The 25,430-nt window shown below is 39.4% G+C and overlaps 1 protein-coding gene across 2 annotated transcripts; it reads right to left on the bottom strand.

Annotated features, from left to right (window-relative positions):
• Window positions 1-415: 415 nt before the first annotated feature.
• On the bottom strand, window positions 416-24,066 carry PIP4P2 (phosphatidylinositol-4,5-bisphosphate 4-phosphatase 2). Of its 2 annotated transcripts, none has more exons than XM_071421622.1 (7): window positions 23,831-24,066; window positions 17,861-18,006; window positions 16,678-16,784; window positions 14,836-14,959; window positions 9,132-9,184; window positions 3,187-3,277; window positions 416-2,043 (listed from the first exon to the last, which is right to left on the bottom strand). In XM_071421622.1, exons 1-7 carry the CDS (start codon window positions 23,934-23,936, stop codon window positions 1,900-1,902), a joined length of 771 nt encoding a protein of 256 aa, XP_071277723.1. In that variant the 5' UTR covers window positions 23,937-24,066; the 3' UTR covers window positions 416-1,899. The 2 variants fall into 2 exon arrangements, with proteins under 2 accessions (XP_071277723.1, XP_071277722.1); XM_071421621.1 differs by having other exon boundaries at window positions 17,861-18,009; window positions 23,831-24,065.
• Window positions 24,067-25,430: the final 1,364 nt, after the last annotated feature.

The following is a 25,430-nucleotide window of genomic DNA, read 5'->3' as shown; positions in this document are numbered from 1 at the left end:
TTCTGTACAGCCCTAACCTACTTTATGTCACAATGTGGAGTGCAGGCAGTATTTTGAAACACCAAGTACCAGGAAAGAGTATTCACAGATTCAAAGGCAAGTGAATACAGCAAATCTCAACAGTGAAGGGATGTAAAAATCACTAGGAAAAGAAACGAGTATATTAGTCCATCAATAAGCCATTGACTCAAGAAAATAGAATCCCAACACTGGTTTCATCCATTATTTACATCCTCATTCTTCCTAAAACATCAAGATAATTGCAATTTATTATTGCTATCATATATTCCTGAGGCTGCCATTTGGCAAAAATGCAGAGGTCACCTTTAGTGTGCCATACTTTTGTGGTTCCTGTATCATATCAGCAAATTCGTCCGCTTACACATTCTTATATACATATAAATAACAAAATACATTTAAGTTTGAATAATAATCTTTATTTCTTTATTAGTTTATTTGTAAAAGGTACATTGTAATCCTGAGCTACTGCTTTTATACATTTAGCGTCATACAAAGACAGATCATTTACAGTTCGATCATTTACATTTATTGTGCTCCAAAATCCTTATCCGAATATCATTTTGACTTAGCAGGAACATAGATAATTTAAATTACATGTATCCCTGAAACATCCATATTAATTTACCCATCTGACCCCATTAGCTAAATTACTAGTTGTCTAAATCACTCAGGACATTCCTTCTGAATTTAGCAAAAACTTGTTTAAAATTATAAAGATGGGCAGTGCAAGAACTGGTCCCTCAATCCTTTCTGAATACATCATTAGAAAAAACTTTCTGTTTCCGTATTCTCTTGGCAAGTCAGTGCTAAATTGATTAGATGTACTTTGATGGAATGGTCCAAGTAATAGTTTACTAATTTCCTTATTACAGCAGTTAATGAGAATTTACAGTGTCTCCCTTTGCAGTGACCAGTGTCATAACTCTCCCAAGCAGAAAAAATCTGATGCGATCAGAGGAAAGTAAGAGGCAACCCATCACCGTCTTATTGTCATCTACATGACACTGAAGTATTACAAACCAAGTCATATGAAATGCTTCCCTTAGACCCTGTAAAGGAACTTGTACAAGTAACCAGAGTTAAGTTCCATAATCCGAGCATGGCTTTTAGGATTTGCCAGTTAAAAAAAAACAAACCAAACCAAACCAAACAAACAAAAAAAAACCCCAACCAGAACAAACCAAAACCAAAAACCAAAACCTCAGTCCCAGGATCCTTGAGGAAAAAGCATTTATCCTAACTGAAATCCAACCCTGGATAAATGGAAATTTAATTGGACTACCAAAATAGCATCTCTCTACCTGAAAAATCTCCAAGCATACAGTGTTTACAAATGTCTCTCTAGCAACAGTGTCAGTCTTTTAAACACTCACAATTTTCATTTCCTGAATAAGGTCACTATGATCTTAGGCAAAAGATGCAGTAAAGCAGTTCAAGCAAAATGCTTATTGCTTAGGTTTTAAAGCAAGCCACTTGAATATAATTTTAGTTAAAATGTTAAGTACAAATGTGAAGCTACTGTAGAAACACTTATAAACACTCTTGCTTTTGAATTCTTACTGATAATCTAGAAAAATGGCAGACGGATTTTAACATAACAAAGGAAATGTAAAACTTAATACTGTTTGAAATACAATTCAACACCTATAAAGACAGAGTTATGAACATGTAAACATAGCTTTAGTATTCAGAGCTAGGGAATCTAGCAGCAAAACAAACTATTTGCATATTATGTAGTGCAATGAACATTTGTTCTTAGAGACCCCCCAGTCTTTAAACTACTTTGAACAGAATGGAATCCTTACAGGAAAGGTTTTAAAAGTGTCCAAGATGTAATATCCAGAACTACTAGGTGTTCATCTATAACCTAACAATTTTCTATGCAAAATTGTGCTCTGGATAGCTGACTTTAATGGCCCCCCAGTAGCAGGCTCGAATGAGGCAGATTAAACCTAAGAGATAAGCAACAGCCCAAGAAACATATGTTGCGTGAAATCGCCTGGCGAAATCTTGTGTACCAACCTAAAAAGAGAAAACAGTAGTGTCAAACATACAGCACTGTCTGTTCTTCAGGGAAGAGGAAGTTATATTAAGGAGAAGCATTTCAGCACCTTTACAACTCTGGTAAGGGTAAATTAGGTGTTTTATTAGCTTGATTTTACATAACCATAGGATAATGGAGCTTGAAAGGGAGATCAGGAGACCTCTAGTGCCAACTCCCCAATCAAAGTAGGGTCAACCCCAAGGTCACACCAAGTTGTCCATGGTTTTAACCCAGCTAGGTCCCAAATAACTCCAAGGATGGAGGCTACACAAGCCTCTAGACAAACTTCATAGAAAAATGTTTTCACATAATTTCCCAATTCAGTAAGGTCATGAAAAAAAGGAAAAGAAATTTGTCTCTCACTGTGTTTATTTCTGGCTTTGTTTCTATGAGGGAACCTGGAAAATCCTTCACAACTCATTTAAGAACACACATAATTAATTATTCGAGTAAAAACGCAAGTTAGAGGCATAATGAGAATTACACATATGAATTCACTGGAGGTATTTCCTCACATTAACTTTTCTGGGATTCCCAGGTAGAAAGTTGGCTCTAGTAACCTGTAGGAGATACTGGCAAGCCAGATACCACTGGTTCCACTTAACAGAATAACAACAGACTGAGCCTTCTCATTTGTAAATAGCTTATGAGCTGGTTTTCCTCTTTACAGCTTTTACAAATTACAAAGACTCATACATATTTCTAGTGCTTGGAACCCCATTCACCTCTAGTGCAGTGGAACTTCTATTTCTGGCTATACAGTGACATGCATTTTTGGAAACATGAAGTTTTGAGAGCTCTAGCAAGAGCAAGATGTTCCAGTATTTCTACAGCGAAATGAACCATTTTTCATAAAACTCAAATTTTTAGAGATGAAGAGTCAAATTTAACATCAGAAAAAAGAGATTATCAAAGTGCCAGAATATATTTTTTTAAAAAAATCCTTGTTTTGGCCTACTCAGATGATCAAGTTCACAGTTTTAATGGAGATTACAAAAACCACACAATTTAGGAAGTTTTACTCAAATGCTGGGAAAAGAAGAGCTGGTCAACTAAGAGAACTTCTTTGAACACACACACCCCTGCACACAGCTGCAAATTTATCATGGGACATCACTCACAGTTAATCCAACACCAATGAAGATGCATATCATTCCAATTGTGATATATGCACAGCAGCGCCTCCGTGGCAGTGCACTTCCAACAGAAGAACTGTTAGAAAATAAATGGTATTGTAAATTAAAAGCAAACAAAAAATCCCAAGCCCAACCAACCAAATAACAACCACCACAAAAACCACCCCTACCATCAACAGTAACTGTTCAGTCTCAATGGGGAATAGAAAGAGAATGGCAATACACCATCTTCAGTTTATAGAGTTGTAAGCAAAGTCTACAGTTATACTACAAAGTACAGGACAGAGTCCTCATTTTTATTTGAAAGAACTGCTGGTGCTTATCTAGTACCTAAAAATCTAGGTGCTTACAAGAAAGGGAATGGTGCCACATCCACAGCTTGAGTGTGTCTACCTTCTGCACCCCCAGTACATCCCAGTAATTGTCTTGGATAGCCTTTGGATGGCAAAACTCAAGTTTGCTTTCCAGCTTCCATGCAAGACACCCTTCAGACTTTCAGCACATCAGCATATGGCTTCAATACTTCACCGCATCTAAGTAACTGAAAATAACTTCTACCACCCCTACATGTCATTAATGTAATAACAACCTTCACTATCCATTTCTTGGATACTCAATACTGTTCAGTGACTAAACTACTCTGAAGATCAATACAAATCATTTTAGTCACAGACATGTAACTTTTTTCCATGTTCAACATCTCCAAATACTGAAATTCTTTAGGCTATTAAGTCAACTTGAAGAACACGACAAGTGCTTCTTACTTTGCAATTTCTTTCGGAGTTCTATCACAATTTATATGAGCTGCACAAATAACTTCTGACAATCAAGGTAAATAAATCTCCTGGAAGTTCTGTCACTCATCATCAAGACTATGAACTCCAGGACAGACAGCTCTGTCTCTACCTGCTGTGTCAAGACAGTGCAAGTAAAACATAATATTATCTACTACAAGTTAGAAAAATTATTCTAGAAGCTCAGCATTGTTTAGCAAATCTATCTTGAGTCACACATTTGCAATCACATACAGGTTAGTAATGAAGAAAATAGGAATATGATTCCACTGAAACACAGTTAAAAGGACTAGAGAGGCAGAAGTGCTTTTATAAAGCATGTATTATCTATCTTAGAGATGTTTTGAAGCATCCTGAAGCATGCTAGCATTAGTTAAGTACTTCATCCCGTTCTGGGAAATCAACACACCTTAGGAAATGTGTAATGCTTTTACTCATCTCATGATAGTTCAAGTTATTCAAGATAAATGCATAACAGAAAAAAGCACTGCTGAACAATTGAAGCAGTACAGGCATCATATGACTGACCAAATTTCTGGCTCCAGTTAATTAACCACATAGCAAGGCCTCATGCTTAGCATGTGACTAAATTTTTTTAAGTATTTGTCTTAGAAAGCCTTCAAATAGATTGCTTTAAGCAGCTTTACTTCAACGTTATTTCTTTACAAGGAATTTCTGAAATGCTCCAAGAGAAAAAAACAAACAAACAAACACCACCCCAGTCCTCAAGCTAACACAATGAGCTTCATCTTTCAAGGCAAGAATTGAATAAAGTGACTACTCACAAGCCATTTTCAGAAGAGCTAGAAAAGTCCCTAAACAGTACTGCTCATTAGCTTCCATGGGGAAATTACTTCCTTAGCAAAACCTCACAATACAGAGTGAAATAGGACACTGGAGGGTGCCTGGGGTAGGATTAGGGTAAGAGAATTCCCAGTTGGGCAAATAATGGTATCTTACCCTCTCACATACACACCTGCACACACTCCCCCCCAAAAGCCACTCTACAGCCCTTCTAGAAAAGGGCTATGTTGTTCAATTCCAAGTTACATGAGTTAAAAATAATAAAACCAAACTGTAGTTTTATAAAAGGGAACAAGGAAAGAGACTGAGTTTGCCAAACTGACCTTAGGTTCCCTCCTTTACAGGATTTTGTGGCTATATACTCAGAGTTAATGCTATTATAGAGCTGGATACCATAGGATAAGCTGGTAAAAATGTCATGTTCAATACAGCTAAAACATACATGATGCTTATTGTACCGTGTACTGCACGCAGAGTCAAAGTTCATTCTGGAAAAGAGACTTTCACTTTCAGAGCTGACTTACTCTGACTTATTTTTGTAATCATAATATTGCAGGTGCTGTGTGTATTTTCCATCCATATTTCTCATGTGTTTCCTCCTATCCAGAGGCTGGGGGAGAAACCATCAACTCAAATACATGGAAATGTAAAAAAGTCTCAATTTAGCTGCTTTTCTCTTTCCACAGAAAGCAATGATTAAATAAAGATATTAAAGTTTTTACAGTTGTGTAACAGACCTAGGAGTCCCAATAAATCATTATTCATTTTTCACCTCCCAACAGTGATGTTAGCCACTGGCTTCCTCTAGATAGTGAGGCTTCCTCTACCCACCCCAAATTACACATAAACCCCCCAAATTAACTTAGAACAAAGAAAGTTGAAACTCTATCCCAAAAACCTACCAACGGTGAAAACTTTGACAAGCACATCTGGCAATATTAAAATGGGATCAAAAGAACTTTCTTCATATCACAAAAGCACCCAATTAGCTCCATTGTGGGAATATGAGGGAACTCTCTATAAAGCAGCAGTTCCTTCTTTCTGAGCTGCTGCTGAGGAAGCAAAGGCACCTGCCACAACTCTGGGCAGCAGCAGCAGATACAGAAGATGCCAAATCCAATATTGCATCATGGAGTAATTAGAAGAGGGGAAAACTGCCACATGGGACAAAGGTTATAAAAGAAGTACCACAGGAAGGAATGTTGGGCCTCTTGTGCTCCAAGTAATAGGAATTATGACCAGGATTTCAAAAATGCTTTTAAGAGGAAAATTAAAATGCCAATATTTTGAAGGTGAATAGCACTGCTGAAATTAGCCTTCACAGCAGTGATGGGGTTCCAACATCTCTCTCTTTACTATAAGTCCTTTATGGGGCAAAGGCGCTATAAATTCATTAGGGTTCATAGTTTGGGCAGACCTTAAAAAGTAAAAGAGATAGATTCTACAGGAAAAAAAATAGATTTGACATTCTGTAATAATAACCTGTACCATTCAATTCCCTTTCTAGTAAGTGAATTAATGAACTGAATTTTCTAGATGATTTAATAAACATCTTGAGAAAGAGAACAGCAAACAAAAAACCAGCTCCTGCTTCTTCATCATTAAACAAGAAAAATACCAGAAGCTTTCCCTGAATCTCTCACTTTTGGAAAACAAGCTGATAAACATCTGGTATTTAAAAATGCAGAAGAACACTAAATCAGCAAAAAGAAACCATTTCTCCCCCATTCCCAGGTGTCACTATAAAATACAACTGTATCATGACAATTTCCTCATTAGCTACATTTATTTTCCCTATGCAAGTAAGGGCCTGTGTCAGGCAGAGCCACTACACAATCAGTAAGGCTTCTGCAAACACCTTACTTAGACTAACATGACAGGTTTATAGTCCACTTCCAAAGAGATTTGATCATTTACCAAATAAGATTTTATTCTCTACAGCACAATTAATTTCCTACATTTCCCAAGTTATTTTTCAAGACAAAACAAGTGCATCACAAAACACAGCTGTATCACAATGGTAGCACATAGATGGGATTAAAAACAGATGAGAAATTTGATCCTATTTGTCCCTACACTCAGATATGAGAGGTTCCTTTGTTTAGGTACTATGAGGCATGATGGCTTTATTTCTCTTTGAACACTGTTTCATTTTTAACTTTTTCAAGTAATAACTACTGACCTCCCCTGCAGTTTTAGAAGACATTGGTAATATAAAGCTCTAATATCCATCAACCAAATGGAAGGTCACAAACAAACTACCTGCAGAGATTCACTGCACTTCTAAAAACATTTGAAACAAAATTATGAATCTAAAAAGTGTCAGCTGACATCTCCTTGGAAAACTTACTGTTGCAGTGATTCAAGATTGCTTTTGCCTTAGTCTACACCATCCTTTTCTCAGTGACAATTATCAACTTAATCAACAGAAGGAATGAACAGTTCTACATCTGACTACTCAGCTACTAATGCAAAAAGTTTTGCATTAATAAGATGAAACCCTACATTCCCTTTTAACTACTTGGCTATGCTGACCTCTAACAAAGACCTGATAGAAAGCAGGTCACTGCAGTTATTTATTCCATCATCATGACTCAAAGCTGTGTCTCACCTATGCTGTGCCCTAAATCCATGTATCAGAAATGTTTATGCTGCTGGAAGTGCAGAACTCCCAACCATCACATCCCAAATGCAGGAAAACACCGAGCAACTCATTCAAAGCTAAATTACAATATTCCACAGCTTTGCATTCTCAGCCCAAGGACAGATGTGCCCACTTGTTAAAATTTGTTTTGCATTCTGCAATACAGTTGCCATGCAAACTGTAATTATCACAAATTGCACTGCAGAGAGGCTCCCACTTTCCTACATATGGATGGCATGCTTTGCACTTTATGGAGGAGAACACTACAAAAAACTTTGAGTTTGGCTGGAATTTAAAACAGAAGCAACATTAATCAACAGAGGACAGACCAAAAGATCACATGCTGTGACTTTTGACTGTTGTTTGGAGCATAGTTTATTTTGCTGCTGTTATTGTTAGGGTTGGGTTTTTTGTTTGGTTGTTTTCTTTCTTTAAGGTTAAACAACAAATAACACTGACCTAAGGACAGTCAAGAAAAAAGCCAAGGTCAGCTAACAAGGGTGACATAAAATATAAAACATAATTGCAATTAGTTTTAAAACAAACCAAACAGCAAAACTCCAACCCCTGCTCAAGGACTGAACAGACTTAATGTGTCAGTACACACACGCCTGCAAAGCAGCAGCTCATCAAGACTGAGTTTATTTAACCTAAGCAAATTAGAACATATCCACAACTCCACACTGAGTTAGTTACACCCCTGAGGTTAAACACAGCACTAGACTGACTATCAAATACTCCAATAAAAAGACTTCAGTCAGTGCTGAAGGCCAGGCCATGCCCACACCTACAGTGCATTTATCCTACACTTTCTCCTTCCTAAGGGACCTGCTAGCTTTCCTACAACATGCAACACAGCTGAGGTTCTCCATTCCCAGTGGAAAACATGTTTGTTCCTTCTACTGGAAGTCCTACTTGCCTGTCAAAGGAAGACAAATATTTAAATAAATAAGCAGGACATGAAGGTCTCTGAAGTAATATTTATATCTTATTTCACACCATGTGGCTGGGAACACATACAAATTTTAAGTATGTTACTAGTGCAACGATTCAAATTAAGAATTCCTGAGCTCAGATAAGAAAGGCCAAACAAATACTCAAAAAGAGAGACTCAAAAAAACCCAAAACTCTTACAACTCTTGTATTCTAATTTTTCTTGTTCTTCTTGAAGTAATAGCAAATGAGTACCCAAGTTATTCCGCAGTCATTCATAAAGATTAACCAAGATAACGCATGAAAGTGCTTAACACAAGTTGGGTTTGAGTTTATAGTATCAGTAAACCTTCTTTCAAATTAAGACAAGATTATTTCCTTTCCTCCCTTTACAATACAGCAATTCAAATTCTACCTTTAAAGATGATATCTGATTACTACTATGAAGAGGTAAAATTTCAAGGACATAAAATGTTAATTTTAGCAACCTATTCCTGTCTATTGTTAGCAGCTTATTTTTGCCTCTATCAATTCAAACAGAGCATTTTCATAAATGCAGGTGGATATGTCAAAGCTACTGATTTCTGCATAAAGAATGGAGAATTCATATGCACACAATATCTGCTTTAGCCTTGAAGTTCAGGTAAGCACAGCAAAATAATCAGCACAGCCAACACATTTTACTCCAAAGACTTACAGAAGAAACACTGGCTACTTCACAGTAATTTACATAACCTTGCTTTCAGAGAACTTACATTTTTTTGCAGTGTGGGCATTTTGCTAGTGTGTTAAACCTCAGTTCCATCCACTGTAAAGAGAAAAAAAGAAAAAGGCTGAAAAGCAGACCTGAGAAAATGGTTGTTGAACTTAATGTTAAATGTCACTAGGAAAACATTTTGCTTCTCAGACTCTTTGATTTGTTTTTTGTTTCCTTCTATAAATGGGATGCCCTTTTGTCAGTGGCAACATTGGATTGGGATTTCCATGTGAACATTTCCCATGACTTGCCTTAGTATTACAAAATTTTCTTGACGTAATGTGGTTGCATCAACAGGCGTAGTATGGGCAATATTATAATATTAATAGGTTTTCTTCTCTTACTTAAAGACTATGAATATACCCTGAATCAAAATAAGTGTGTTTTCTTTGGCACAATTACAGACAGAAGTATTTTCCAATCTTTTCCCAACCTTTGCATCATTTATGAAAACTAAGTTATGGGTATACAAAAAAATGTGGTAAAGAATATTTAAGAAAGTAGATATCAGGTTTTACATCAATGAAATAGAGAACATTTCTGATTACTTTACATGACTGTTAAAAAGATGATATGTAAAACTGTACATGCTAAGGTCACCACCTTCCATGCTCAGACTGAAACCTATGTGGGAAACAGCCTTGGTGAAAGCAATGCCTAGAACTAACTCAACCAGGGGATACACTGTGATATACTCACTTAAAAACAGCAGGTTCTGTTCTATTTCATTCTGTAATAACAGTATTAAGCAAACATTTTAAACATGTTTGCCTTGATCAAAGGAATAAGGCTCTTTTTCTAACTGCAGCTTTCTCTCTCTTCCCCTGCCTTTCTCAAGTGGAGGTAGTTGGAAGTTTTCTGGGTGATGCAAAAAGTCACACTGCAAGCTAAAAGCAGGAGAAGAAGCCACAGTGCAGATCCCCAGTGCCTCCACGAGGCCCTTCCTTATCTCCATGAGAAATCTGAAGCTGTCCTACTGAAGTGAAAGTAACTCCTACAGCCACAAATCAAAATCAGAGCCCATCCTCATATGGAAAACACCACCAACCTACAGCAAACACCATTTAAATGCTGAGAAGAAATTTATGATTTTTATGAGCAAAGAAAGATGTGTCTTCTCACACTCTGTCAGTATGAAGAGATTTTGCTGTGAGCAAAGTTTCAAACTGGGGTACTTATTGAGCGTTTTCCTACCTCTTGAATATCTCCCTCAGTTTTGGTTTTTTTTACTTAGGGATAAATCTCCACTAAAAAGCAGTCCATCTTTTATTTTCTTGTTCCAAAGTGTCCATTTACACATTTACAGGACAACTATGTAACCGGTATTACTTGTTTACAAAACCTGACCAAACTGATTTAGCAGACTTTTATTTTAGTCCTTAATAAAACTTCTGTAATGCTCCCCACCCAAGCAAAGCTTTTTAAGAGCATTAATTCTACTTCCACATTCCTGGCAGAGGAGCAAGTTAAGTATTTTTTGCATCCCTTTCAAAAACCTACTCAATTTCCCTTAACTCTACACAGCGAAAGTGGGATAAAATGCAATTGTCAGTACTGGGGATGGAGAGAGGCCTCATCAGAGCAGTTATTTCAGCTTTTTAAACTGCAATTCCAGAAATAAAGGGAAGTCTAATTCCAGGATCTATATTTTACCTAATAGTAATTCAACTTCACTTCTATAGACCAGTATCAATTCTATATCACAGTGTAGGCAACTCCATTTCCTTGGTTACTCATTAATGATCTTTCCAGAGTTTTAAAACTTCTAATTATTAGCCCAAATTAGTAATGGCTTAAATTATTGATGGAAAAAGGAGTCAGCAATAATCTGTTTTCATTGAGAGTTACCTGGAAATAACAGAAGCAGTAGCTGCTACGATGACTTTTACACAGACCAGAAGTATTTGTAGAAAAAGAGGAAAATTGTGACAAGACTTTCAAAGCACAAGAACTCAAATCATATTAGCACAGTGGGGAAAGGTTATGTTTGTGTACATTCTAAATCATGCTTAAGCTAGCATTTTTTACTCATACTCCAGAGTGCCTTAAAGTACCTAATATTGATTCATGTTGTTAAGAAGTTACACTTACATGAAATTTAGCTCTCTGCTGAGAATACAGTGATTTTTCTAATTGGAGCAATACAAGATACAGCCCAAATCCCTTGTCAGAACTACTGAAACACACATGAAGAGATGAGGAATACAGAACTTGTCAATATGTCAACTGTGGACAAAACCAGACATCCATCAAAGGAATTACTAGAAGAACAGTCAAACATTTTCCTTCTAAGCCTATAATAGTTCTCAGTGCATTCAACACAAGAGAGTGAAAAAAAAAGGCCCACAACAAAACAAAAAGACATAGGTACATAAATACATACACAGTCCTACATACAGCTGCTGCTGCAAAAGCTTCCTCTCCATTCCCTTCTGGTCCTTTGGGAAAGCAAAATACTTTCACAAACTAAAACGTATCTTATTTTTCTGAAAAGTTTAATGGGTTTTCTATTCAATTATTTCAGAAGCAAGTATTTTCATATTTGATTACTTTAAAAAAACAAAATTGACAAAGCACATCTGACAAAGCACAGCGCTTAGCCTGCAGCCTGTGGCTTCCATAGCTTGCTCCTGGCTTCTTGTCCCTGAGGTCTCTACAAAAACAGGACAGTGCAGGAAGATGGCAGAGAGGGAGAGGACACAGGGACAGCCCTCCCTTGTCCCCCATTTCCAAAGGCAACTCAGCCTCTGACAGCCACAGCCCATTGCAGGCAGAGGTCCCTCAGAGGAGCAGCAGGGAATGATTTACTGCTGGCAGAAACAGCACAGCCCAAGTCCAAAAGCTCCCAAAACAGCCCAAACCAGATCAAACTGATACTTAGCAACACAGTTAAACCCTCATCCTGCCCTCCTTTTCTATTTTATCCTTTTTTCCATTGGTCAAGTCCAAACCTGCCAGAAACAGTAGAAACCTTAACACAGAAAGAACTTCTATCAGGTTACCAAGTGAAAAAAAAAATCTGATTAACAAGATGTGAAGTATCAATAGTTTGGCTACAATTTCACTTCAGTACTAAGCCTTTCTTCCAGCTAAGACAGAGAAACTTTAAGGTGCACCATAGCCAGGAGTGTGGTTTTCATAATTTGTAAAAAATACCCCCCCATGTGCAGAGGCAAGCAAAACACAGTCATATTTTCAAATGGGAAATAAAATCTTGGAAAGGTGGTAAACAAGCTGATACTCTTAAAAGAACACAGAACATGACAATTTGACTTCTCCATCCCAGGGATTCTAGCTTTGCTTGTCTATTTTATTTATTTTTTAACTGCCAAGTAAAGTAAAAGGGACAGCCTAGTGAGTTGCTGAGAGATGCATCTAGCACTACATATTTTCTTCACAACATGGAGGTATCAAAAGGCAGAAATATTAACTCAGAAACTGAGCTTCCAGGCTGGCTAAAACACTTTTTTGTTGCTTCTCTGCTCATTCTGAAATTCAAACAATTTCCTGATTTTTCTTAACTAGAAATTTTATTTTCAGAATCTCAAACTTCATTACAGAAAAAAAATGGAAGCAAAAGACTGATGGGAAAGCTGTGTAACATGAGGCAAAAAAGGGTTTATTTCTTGATAATTCAGCATAAAAAAATAGCAAGCTTTCAATTTCTAATGGTTCAGAGAGTTTCTTTTCAACATATCATGAAGTGACAAATTGGTCTTATCCTGGCAGACAGGACTATGAAGTTCAAACGTTGCAGTTCCCAAAAGCAGCCAGATGATATGAACTCGCATGCACAAATCCCAAACTAGAAAACTTAACCTTTTAAGGCATAATCCAGTAGTTATGGGCAAAACCAGACTTTATGGATTTGGTTTTTTTTCCCTTATGTTCACCTGAATAGCTCACAGTGTAAACCGCAAAGCTAATCTGAGTGTACTTGTATAACGTAAATAGGAGATCAAGACAGGTAAAACTCCTGTGAAAGTCCCTAAATATAGGCTGAAAAAAAAAGGCAAACAGAAAACCCACTTCAGCTATCTTCAGTTTCAGACTACTGTTCTTTAGCAAGGGTTATAAGAAATTATGTATTTTTTAATGCATAGGCTGAATTAGTAGACAGAATATTTCTAGAGGATCTCTCTAATTGCTTCCCAGTTAGCAGATTACTTGTAAATTCCTCATCATATTCCTATTTCTTTTCAGAAAAAAAAAAAAAAAAAGAAAGAAGCATAAGGGCCATCTCCAGCTCCCTGCACTCATCACTTAATATAATAGTTAAAACATTACAGCACACCTGTCCTGGATTCAGCTGGGACTATTAATTTACTTCTTAATATCTGGTACAGTGCTCTCTTTTGGATTCAGTAACAATGTTGGTAACAAGCTAAGATTTTAGTTGTTGCTAAGTTGTGTTCACCCTAAGTCAAGGGCTTTTCAGTTTCCCATGCTCTGTCAGCAAAGAGGTGCACAAGAAGCTGAGAGAGAGCACTACCAAGACAGCTGAGCTGAGCTGGCCAAAGGGATATTCCATACCACAGAACATCGTGTTTGGGGCACAAACTGGGGGAAGTTGGCTGGGAGATGCTGATCACTGCTGGGGCACTGGCTGGGTCAGCAGGTGGTGAGGAATTGTATTAAGCATCACTTATTTCTCTTGGGTTTTATTCTTCTCTCTCTTTTCATTACTATTATTATTGTTATTATTATCATTAGTAGTATTCTTTTTCCATTTCAATCATTAAATTGTTTTTATCTGAACCCTCAAGTTCTACCTTTTTCCCAGTTCTCCCCACCACCAGGGCAGGGGGCTGGGTGGTGTTAAGTCACAAAAGCACCTCAGTGATCCATAAACCTGAAGTGAAGACTTGAAGGCACAAGCCATTATAGAGCCTACCACAAAAGCCAGCCCTCCTCTCTCTGCTGGCACAAGCTGACATGGAGTGGCATCCCCTAAGCTGCCTTTTTCCCTGCACAAGGAAATGCACTTGAGTATTCTCTGATCTTTATGTATCTTACAATCCTTTGTTTCAGGAATGCACCAGCTCTCTTGTGACTGTTTTCTTTAACTGTACCCCTTATCTAGTCATTTCCTACAACCCACAAACCTGAAAGAGATTCAATCACTGGATGATGAAGCCAAAGCTAGCTTGCTTGTGTACTGCAATCAAAATTCAAGTGTGGCAGCACCTTGTCCATTTAGAAAGCTACAGAGAGTTCAACAGCAGAAGAGCATTTGTGCATCCTTCTACTTCAAAAATGGGATTAACTGGCATTCTCACATATAAATCAAAACCTCCAGTTCTCCAACAACCTACAGATATGCCAATGGCAAGTGCCATAACCAACAGCTTTCCAGGGCTTATACAGCAACTGCTCCCTTGGCCACTGCAGAACACAGCCACCACTGCAAGCCCAAACAGAACCTGGAAAACCAACTTCCTCTTCCAGCACTGCCCACTCTCACATCATGAAACAGTAAGACATGGGCTTTATCTATCCATGTACAGAAAGACTGTTAAAAGTTTTCTTGAAACACATAAAAATAACCAAATACAGACCATACACTCATATTAATGAGTAAAGAAGTTTTAGTTCCTCAATGATGCCAGAGAGTGAGGCAATACACTCTAAAAACTGCTTACAACAAACAGCTTGAGGGACAGCACAGTGAGGCAAGAAGGAGAATCTGATGCTTTACTTACAAGAAATGTATTTCCACAGTGCCCACACACCACTCTAGTTCCATCTGGTTGAACTGGCAAGGCAGGTTGAGCTGGCTGCTCCTCTGGAATCAGCATCACTGGACCAAGAGTAATGATGCGCCTACTGTGTTAAGAACATTAGATACACATGTAATTAAGCTAGCAAAAGAGAAGGATGATGTGTTCAAACAATTAACTCAGTCACTACCAGTTTAAATTACACATTTCAACTGTAATCTACTTGTTAAACAGCTGATGCACCCAGTTTTGGTCACTCTCTAAAGTATTTTCAGTTTTAAAAATATTCTCTTTCCCTGTAAGATCAGCCATACAAGCCTAAACCCTATATCAGACTTGCAAGCATATGACAGAGATGCTCCTTAGAAAAATGAAAACTTAATACCCAGGCTGAGCAAGCCTAAGAATTGAAATGTGCATACCCATGTGAAACACATAGAAAGAGTAAGGATCTTCCATAACCTAGTTCTCCTTCCCACACTACTGACAACCATGTCAAAATAAGAAGCATATCCGTATTTGCACAGTAAAATATTGATATTCCATTCAAACTGAGTAAACTAAAAATGAAAACCACCCTAGGTTGACTAAATGAAATCAATTTACTTTAAACTAATTATTTACTTTTATGTTCAATGTGTTTCCAGTTTAGTTACACAATTTGTCAGTCCAAAATGACAGTACCCAAATTAACCAACTCAGAATGAGGATGAAACTTCTTAGAATGAGGGGGAAAATTAAAGCAATATTTAATTTGCACTGCATCTCTTCCATCTACAACCAAAATTGTATTCTGAATGCCTTTCCTTCAATATGGAGTCTTCCATTTAGGTCACACTCCCAACTCCCTCCTTCAAAGTACACTACACCAATTTTGCTCAGTTTCTAGCAAGACAAATACATAGGCTATCTTACTGCTTACATGTATGCTTTTGAGATTATTTTAATAAAATTAAGGCATTTCTAATTTAGTTTAGTTACCAACTTTGTGATATACTATAACTGAACTATCCCATGAACATTTTTGCACTCTGAGAAAACGTTTGGAATGTTTTGAAGTCCTACCCAACCAAGCGTTAGTAAAAGGAGTTAATTCCCACAAGTCACAAACTATGTTTGAAAACCAGACCAGCCAATAGACTGGTGACTATTGGGCACTTGTGGGGTAGAACTCCCCTCCACATATCTGCAGACTCAGCCTTCCTCTCCCTTTCTCCTGGTAGAGCTGCACCACTTCCAATCAAACTCCTCCTACCTCAGTGGAATCTTTAACACCTTAAGCCCCACAGTAAGAGCAATCACTATGGCAATCACAATTGCTTCTTTCATAACAAGTGTGTACATTTGAGAGCTGAGAGGAGAATGAAAACTCAGCATAACTAAGGAAACTGAAGTCAAGCTACTACTCCACCTCCCATCTCACTCTCAATCCCTACTCTGAGGTCAGGAAAGTGAGTATTCTGTGTGGTTACAATAACTAAGTCTCCAAGAAATTATGAATGTTAAGTCCCAGAAATAAGAAGTGGATTTTCTTCTATTGCTCTTTACATTATTTTTGACTTACAAAGTAGTTATATAACAGGACACACACATCTGAGACTTAAAGAAAAGGAAGAAACTTTTTTTCTTCTTTAATTTTAAAAAAAACATATTCAAAACGGACTCCAGCACTACCCGTGTCTGCAGCAATTCAGTAATGCTCTGTAAGTGTCCATGTAAAGAGACCAAGGCTTTGAACCTCTTTTAGTTCTAAATACTCAACACAAAAACAACAGTTGCTTTAAAGAAAACCATCCCAAGGCACTGGAAGTGTTTTATTCTTACCAGTTTGGTCTTGGGCAGCCTATTTTCCGAGATGTATCCTTACAGATAAGGAGACAGTTACATTGACATCTAACATACTTCTTCCCTGAAGGAGGGTTTTTGATTGGCTAAAAAAAAAACCACAACCACCAGAGAACACACATCAGAAGTCACAGCAATTCACTTTTTTCCACATATCAGGAAGACAAAGCAGAACAACTCCAGTGAAAAGTTCTTGTTAACAGAAATACACTTCCTCTTACAGAGGAAAATTCAGAGTCAACACAAAATTAGAAATTTTTTCTTTCTTAAGAAATGAAAATTTCCTTATTAGAACAAACAAATTCTGCTCACTCATGGAAAAAACATTCATACTTTAGCAATGACAATTCAAGGCTTCAGTTCAGTTATTATTTTTTTATGTGAGTTTAAACAGTGATGTATTAATAAAAAGCAATCACTCAAAACCAGTCAAAACATCAGACAACCCTTCTTGCCTGGTACAATGGCTTTATTCAACAGTGAAAGGACCACAGTCTGTTTCTTGGTCACTAAGAGACTATGAAGACATCACCAAACTGTAATCTTATTTTAAACTGTACTGAAATTATCTTTCTCCAACCTGGGAGTCAAGTTTCAATGTCCCTTTCATGCAGCAAATCAAAAGGTGCACAATACTTTGTTTGGCTTGAAACATTATATATTGGACAGGAAAGTGACTATCAGCAGCAGGTTCTCTACCCTCTCTTCTAAGTGGAAAAAAAAATTCCTGCAGTTTTAAGGCTTCCTGTTTTCAGGACATCATTTAATGTTCTTTTTATATAACATATATACAATAAATCCATGTAATAAATCTAATCCAGTGTTTTTCACAGAAACGCTTGCAGAAGCTGTGAAGCACAGCAATATCACATCCCAAAACTAAAACTGGCAGGAGGAAAAAAATAAAAGCAGGAGGAAAAAAAAATAAAAGCAGGAGGAAAAAAAATAAAAGCAGGAGGAAAAAAAATAAAAGCAGGAGGAAAAAGAGTGAAGACTTGAATTAAGAGGAGAAGAAACAAATATGTCTGTGAGCACTGGCCATCAGCTGGGCTGGCTCGTGCTCTTCCTCAAGGGTGGTGGCAGGAAGGGTCCCACCTGTTCAGGTGAGGACATGAGTGCTACCCCCAGTGCCCCCCAAAAACCACCAAAAAGTCCATTTTACCGTGGCTTCATTGCAGACTGTGCATTTAACCACGTGTTGGTGTAGCTTGCCATCCAAATTGATGAGTGACTGGCACACACGGCAGTTTATCACAGGAACACCGCTGGCATCTGGGCTTGCAATGGCAGTGTATGGAGGGGGAAGCTCTGCTGCAAGACACAAGCAAATCTCAGCTGAAAAAACAGAGGAACCTAAAACGCTTCCAGCAAGTATTGCTTCCAGCAGGCACAGGCTCAAAAAAGAAAAAAAACCCTTATACCTCAAACTCAGTGTTTAGTATAAACACAGAACAAAACTAAGTTTGTTTTCCCCTTCTCCACAACTTCTGTGTACACAAACACCATCCATAGCTGTAGGTAAAGCAAACCAGCAACACAAACACACAGTAAATCACCTCAGAAATCTGGATCCAACAGAACTCATCTATGTAACTTTATTTCAAACCAACTTTTTGAAGCCCACAGAAAACACAGGGAGAAAAAAAGCACTAAAAAACCCCAAACCTACTATAGATTAGTAGAGACTGGCTTCTGAAGAAAAAGACCCAGGAAAAAAAACAAGACACAGGTAGGAGAGTCATAAACAGCATTCACAAGTATCTAAAAAGACTGAAATACAGACAAGTGTTTATCACATATTAAAAGATACTACAGGTAAAACCACAAAAAAGTCCTGTTAAGAAAACAGGTCTTAGGATAGGAAGTGGCATGAAATGCTTCTTTTTTGAGTACAACAGCAAACATATGCTTTCTTGAAGAAAAAACCCTGAAGTCTCAGAGTTTCTGCTTTTAAGGGTTCCAGATACTTTTCTTGTCCAGAAGCCAAAGTACCAATGCACAAGAAGGTCTTCAGTCACTCTGGAGAGGCTGACACTAGGAAGGCTTTAATGGCTCAGGCCTCCAGGGAAGAGCAGACTTCAAACTCCAGCTTTGTCAGTCTTGAGCCCACAACAAAACAGGGAGGAAACACTGAAGATTATCTGAGGCTTAAGAATCCATGGAATGAAAACAATTCAACACAGGGATCTCTTACAAGCTTAACACCACCACTCTTGGGCATATATTAGCACTGACTTTTATTTCATCAAGAAGTTCAGGGCTTTTCAGGTAAGCAAATTCAGAACAGGCATATTCAGTAGTTCATACTTAGATTTCTTAAATACTAATAGCTCAAAATGCTCTGCAGCCTTGGGCTGCAATAAGTTTTTCAAAAATTACATCCAAGCAGCTAACCAAATCTTCAGAGAAGCAATGAGAGATCAGCCTATTTCCCATTTACCAACAGCATTGAACAGAGCAGTATCTGCTGGAGGGTGGTGAGTGAAATCACAGGCTGCTATCAAAGCTGACAAGCCCAAGTATTAAATTTAAGCCTGTGAGAATGCACTCATCACTCCTTCACTGTCTTGGAGTGAATGTCATAAGCTGGAGGGATAAAAGAAACCCTGTCTGCCCTTCAGATCCAAAAGTCACAACACGCCTTTGAAGCGCATGCTGAACAGCCATGTTGCTATCTCTTTTTGCTACTTGGTCTATATATGACCCAGACCTGTGCTTGATTTTAACCCACAGAGGCAGCAGGAAAAAGATGGATACCTTGAGAGTCTCAGAATCACATCCAATATATGTGAATTATTTCAGATGAGAAACAAAATTAACTTACATGCAGCAATACAACTCTGAATTCATGACACTAACTGATGCTGTATTTCTTGAGGAAGTGAACTTCACACCTTCAGCTCTGATACACTGGTTACAGAAAACAACATCCTTAAGAAATATCAAGTAACAGTACTGTTATTTCTTCTGTTTGTGAGGAAATACACTCTGAAAAAATGCAGCATCCAGAAAAATAAATCTTAAATATCAGTATTTTGCAGTACTGTGATACCCTATTTTAAGTAAGGCTGCCACACGCAGGACATGAGACATTACAAGACATTAAAAAACAAACACATACAAGACAAAACCCCAACCCACACACTTTGGCAAGTAGAAACAAGCTCAAGCTTACCAGAGCACTCCAGAAATCAGGTTAGAGTAACCACCGTGGCCAAGTCAAGGCTGCTCCAGTGGGTTTTGGCAGTCAGCAGACTGCTTAACTGCTCCTGCAGTGAGCAGCTGACACTTTCTGGCTGGGGGAACAAGCAGCCAGAAAACAAAAGGCATGTTCCGAAGACTAAATACCAGACTCTCTGTCAAGACACCTTTACAGTTAACTCCCAGCTTTAAGGTTGCTTTTTTGAAAAGCAACAGCTGTTTTACAAAACTTCTTGACTTTGTCCTCTCCATTTAAAGTGTGACAGCTCAATTCTGTCAGCTGGGAATAGGGTGGCTGTACTAAGGCAAGCAGGATCTTTAAGGGTACCAGAAAGTGAAGAGACACACAGCCACCAACATTTCAGCTTTCCACAATCCTGGAATACTTGAAAATTTGACAACCATACCTTCCAGACATTTATAATTTTCTATACCCATTTCCAAGCGATAACTCTTATGAAGCCGGTAAACTGAGGTGTGTGAGCCCCTACACACAGCACCAGCCACTTCTTCAGCCTCATACTGGAGCTGCCTGGCTTCCAGGTAAGCAGCCTCACTGTTCCTGTCCTGCTGGCTCAGCAAATATCAGATAGCAAGTGAATAATGGCTGCTTTTCAGAGCCCTGCTGCAGCAAATAACATTTGCTATGGAGCAGAAAGCATGAGGTATCTTGGCACTGCAACCTTCGTGCTCAAAGAAAATGTGCATTTTGAAGAGGTCCAAAAAACAAGCCAGCAGAAGCCACCAAAATTAAATATAAAGAAGAGTATATTTGGGGAGGGTAAGGGGGTGGGGGATAGTGAAAAGGAAAAGAAAGACATTGTCTTGGAGTTAGCTGCTCCTCACCACTTAATAAAAAGGCTTGAAAGCATATTAGCTTACTTCAGTATGACCTTTTTTTTTCTTCTTGACATCTTGAATTTCAGGCTAACTAGAATATCTAAAACCAGTTTATAAAGGTCTGTCAGTCTGTCATACTGGAAGGTAGGCAAGCTTCACATACACACCAGGAGAATGTACATAGATAGTGAATTTCCTGCTGCTGACATACCAGTTTACAGCTATATTATCCATTTCTCTTTAAAAAAAATGAACACAAACAAAAAAGCACACATACACACAAAACCAAACAAAAACCCCCAAAAAACAAATCAAACAAACAAACAAAAAAAAAACCCCAAACAAACAGTAATTAGTTCAGCAAGATTAGCAAAGTGTCCTACCATGCAGTACTTCTGACTCCCTCTTCACCCTATAGAACAGCAATGCAATGGAAGAGATCCCATTTGCAACCTGAGAAACTCCTTGTGGTACTTGTGTACTTTCCTCCCCTGGTAGTTGAAGGGTGGAAACAACAGAGAACCACTAGAAGCCTACCAGGGTCAAACATAAATTAGTTTTATTTGATTAAAAAAAAATAAAATAGTTCTTTATCATGACCTGTGAGGGGGTGGGTAAGGGAAAAAGTTTAATGATTGATGTCAGAGATACGTTGTTAAAAACTAAGAAATCCTGGAAAAGGCCCAAAAACCCTAAAAGAAATAAACAAAAAAACCCCCACTGACTAACCATCCTACTCCAGGAAAAAGAACTGATAGTTTCACCCTTTGTCAAAGTTGTGAAAAGTTTCTTAAATACTGTGGGCTGCATCCACACTGAAAAGATTTTTCTTGCTTGCATCATTAAGAACACAGAGCCATTACCAGGATTCGACCATTTTACACAGGGAAAAGGGTCAGCTGGGTCTCAGCTGCAGCTCAGCAAGGGAAGAGAAAGCTACCTTCAAAACATGGTCTCTCTTATTTAAAGTTCAGGATGATATACTTGGCACAGTAGATAATTACAGGGATAAACCCAATAATGTACATTCAGGTGGTAGTTTTAGCACAAAGGGCTTCTTCCTCCTTCCTCTGCCACTCCACACTATCCAGATGATGCTAATCAAGGAAGCTTTGCAGAAGGAGTTTGCTTTGGAAGCAAAGCCAATTCTTCCACAGGAATGATTCTGCCCTCTAAGTCTAGCCTTGTGCTAGGGAGAGAGATGAAGTCTGCCAGTCAGCTGGAAAGGCAGTTTAGCTTGCATGGATCCTCCTTTCACTAAGGAAAGCCAACAGAGAAGGGAAGTAGAGCCACGGGCCTGTGCCACAGCTCTGCACAATTCTGTTCCACAGCTGTCTGAGAGTTCTGCAGAGCAGCTCTCAAGTGCTGCCTAGTAAGTTTGCTCATGCACTGATCAAACGAGAGGTATTCGACATTCAAGAAAGCTCTATGTTGGTTCCTCCTCATTTTTGGGAAGAAAGCACTTATCTCAAGCACCACATCCCGCCACAGGTGCCCAGCCAGATATCTCAAGTAACAGATGCCCACTGAAGGCACAAGAGAACATGGCTACCAACTGAAATGAGCATTTCGAATCCAGCTCATTTCCAGGTCATGAGTTTTACCCTGGGGTCAAACAAGAGTCACTAATCTAATACATTTTCATTACTTTTTAAATTTATAAACATTAAAAAAAAAAGAAAAACCCCAAAAAACAAAAAAGAGATTGAAATGTATGCAAAAATGGTTACAGGATAAGGAACCCTAAGAATAAAAATATCAAACTCCAGAATGTAAACTAAGGTAGATATATGGATTTTTTTGTTTGTTTGTTTACTTGGGGGATATTGCCAACACTAAAAAATTGATGGCAAATAAACCCCAACTAAAAAGCCAAAGTATCCAACCTCTGCTCTTTTTTAAGCAAATATTCCTTTGTCCACTTCAAATCAAAGTAAACAGTCAACACCAGCTACAGCCCTAACTGAAATACATTTCTGTATCAAGACAAGAGGACTAGCTTTCTACGAGATTAAATATAATTCAAAACAGACAGATGCTCACTCATTCTAGTTGCATACGTGTCATGAATCTATATAGTTAATAAAAATCATTAAGAAAGGGCCAACACACTGGACCTACTGAGATAAGAATTGTACTCTTACATTTTAAAGGGTACTGCTAGCAAAGCTACACTAATCTTATTTTGCCTTTATTCCTTCAGCTTTCTCCACACCTCAATTTCTGCTCCAAAACGTTTAAGTGAAAAAAAAAAACCTACTAATGTATTTTGATAACATCCTGATTCACATTTTCTAAGTGATTTTTTTCCACCTACTAATTAAATAGTCAGTATTGATCAACAAGACGATTTTTCCTAAGTCTGTGCAAGAGAGATAATACCATATAATTATGCCACGGCTACAGATTTGTAACCGCAGTATCGGACTTGCTTTAAAAATAAAGCCATAACCAGCTATGGCCTTGAAACGTGTTTGCAAGGGCATCCTGGTGGTTTTGGACTTCAGCTACCACACTGCAGCGAGTCCCTCCGTTATTCCGCCGGGATTGCCAGGACGGGCTGGCCACACCTGGGCACGGGGCTGGGGCTGCGATGCTCCCGGCCATGGCGACCTGCGCGCTCGGCCCCGCGCTGCGCCCCTCCCGCCGCCGCCTGTGCCCAGCCGAGCTGCGCTCAGCTCCGGCTCTTCCACTTAATCCTGCTCCTAATTAATGGGGAAACCCAGGTCCCACAATTAACACGCAAGCTGCGGCATGCGAGCGAGTTATAATAAGCAGACCGGTTCGGGCTTGTTCTGCCCTTGCAAACAATTATTTTAATTTCTTTTATTTTTCCTGCTGAGCCGCCCAGGCCGGAGCGCGGCGGGGAGCAGGGCCTGCGCCGGGCACGGAGCGGCGTTACCTGTTGTTCCCCACCGGCCAGGGCGGGGCGGGGGCTCCCCCGCCGGCCGCCCCCGGCCCGGCCCCGCCGCCGCGGCCAGGGCGGGGGGAGCCCCGCACCGCCGCACCCGGGCGGAGGCGCCGCGTCCCCCGCCAGACACAGCCACAGCCACAGCGCCAGGGCCGCCCCCCGCCCGGCACAGCGCCTTACCTCGGGGACTGCTGTCCGGCAGATAGGGCGGCGCGGTCGGGGTGACATTGCCGGAGCCGGGCGCGGAGAGCAGCGGGGAGCGCTCGTCCACCCCCTCGGCGGCCATGGCTGCGGCGCGGAGGGCCCTGCCCGCTGCCGGGCGCGGGGCGGGGAGGCGGCCGGGCCGGCGGCGCCGGGGAAGGGGAAGGAGCGCAGAGGAAGGGGCTGGGAATGAATGAGAGCGGGGCGGGAAGGAGGGACGGCGGGGCGGGGAGGAGGGACGGCCGGCCCCCGGCACGGGGTAATGAGCGGGGCAGGCCGGGGGCGGTGTCTGGAAGACAAACATAACAACCTTCGGTCGTAAATAAATTTTTCCCGAGAAAGAGTGTATTTGTTGAGATGTGTGGGTTTTTTCTGGTTTTGTTTGTTTATTTGTCTGTTTTGTTAAGGTTGTTTTAAGCCCTGTGTTTTGGATGTTGACATCAGTACCGGGGAAGTGCTATAGTCGATTTAGCTGGGAGCAGTCGCCTTTTCCAGGACTCTGGGGATGCAGACGGACGGAGGAGGAACTCTCCGAGGTGACAGCGGTGGGAATCTTCAAGGGAGCTCTAAACGTGAGGAGATAAATCGACGCGTTATCAAATCTGCTGCTCAGCGGGGATGTCTGTCCCCTGGTGCCATTGAGCTCTCAGGACGGAAGGACTAAATTTCCTTCTGCCGCTCGGGCACCATCTGGAAGTCTCTGGCAAAGAGGGAAAATAGCCTTCCCTGATTAATTTTTCAGACTGAGATAAAACTGATGTTTGTCCCCCTTGTGCCGTGCCCTGCTGTCCGTCGGTCAGATGGCCAGGCTGCCAGGCGGCACCGGCACCCGTGCGATGCGATCAGAACCAAAGGGCTCTCGGAACGACTAGCATGGAAGGCAGGTGTTTTTGGGTAAAGGTGAGATCATGGCCTGGGGAGTTCACAAATTGGCCATATTCCTTCTATTATAATACAGTTTATAAAATAAAATAGGATTTCTTGCATGGTGTAGAAAATTTTCTGCAGGACCTTTTTTCATATTTGAATCTAGAAAATCAAACTGTTGTACAAAAACGGATTAATGTATATGAGAGTCTATGAGAAATAAAACATTAAATTAAATAAGGGCTGATATGGTATATTTTTCAGATTTCAATCATTATTACTTTAATAACTGTAATATGGAATTAATTAACTAATCATTTGGTGCAAAATTGTGGTTTTGAACATTATTATCCTGCAGAGATAAACTCTGAATATGAGTAAGTTCTGATGTAAGAGACAGTGTGCTACAAGGCAGCTGGTTGTGTTATTCCAGCTGTCTTCATCACTCATTAAATGCAGTAATGCTATGGCAAACCACTTTTCTATCAGAAAATGTGGTAACTAACTAGCAAGATGCCTTTTTTAGTATTAATTATATTGAACTTTCAGTGGTCAGTCAGCTTCAAAATAACTCTCAAGCTCAAATATATGCTTAACAGCTTTTTTTGTGAGGATTTCTAAGGCTGAAGGTGTTTTGTGCCCCAAACTCTTTCTTGATCAGGTACCATGAGACCAACCTTGTCAGGTCAAATGTAGGTCATTAAAATCACCA

This window comes from Agelaius tricolor, unplaced genomic scaffold (genome assembly GCF_023055355.1).
Source record: "Agelaius tricolor isolate 1412-34295 unplaced genomic scaffold, bAgeTri1.0.p SCAF_2, whole genome shotgun sequence".
Classification (NCBI taxonomy): Eukaryota; Metazoa; Chordata; class Aves; order Passeriformes; family Icteridae; genus Agelaius; species Agelaius tricolor.
The sequence above is the reverse complement of the archived record's forward strand: the minus strand, read 5'-3'. Positions and strand labels throughout refer to the sequence as shown.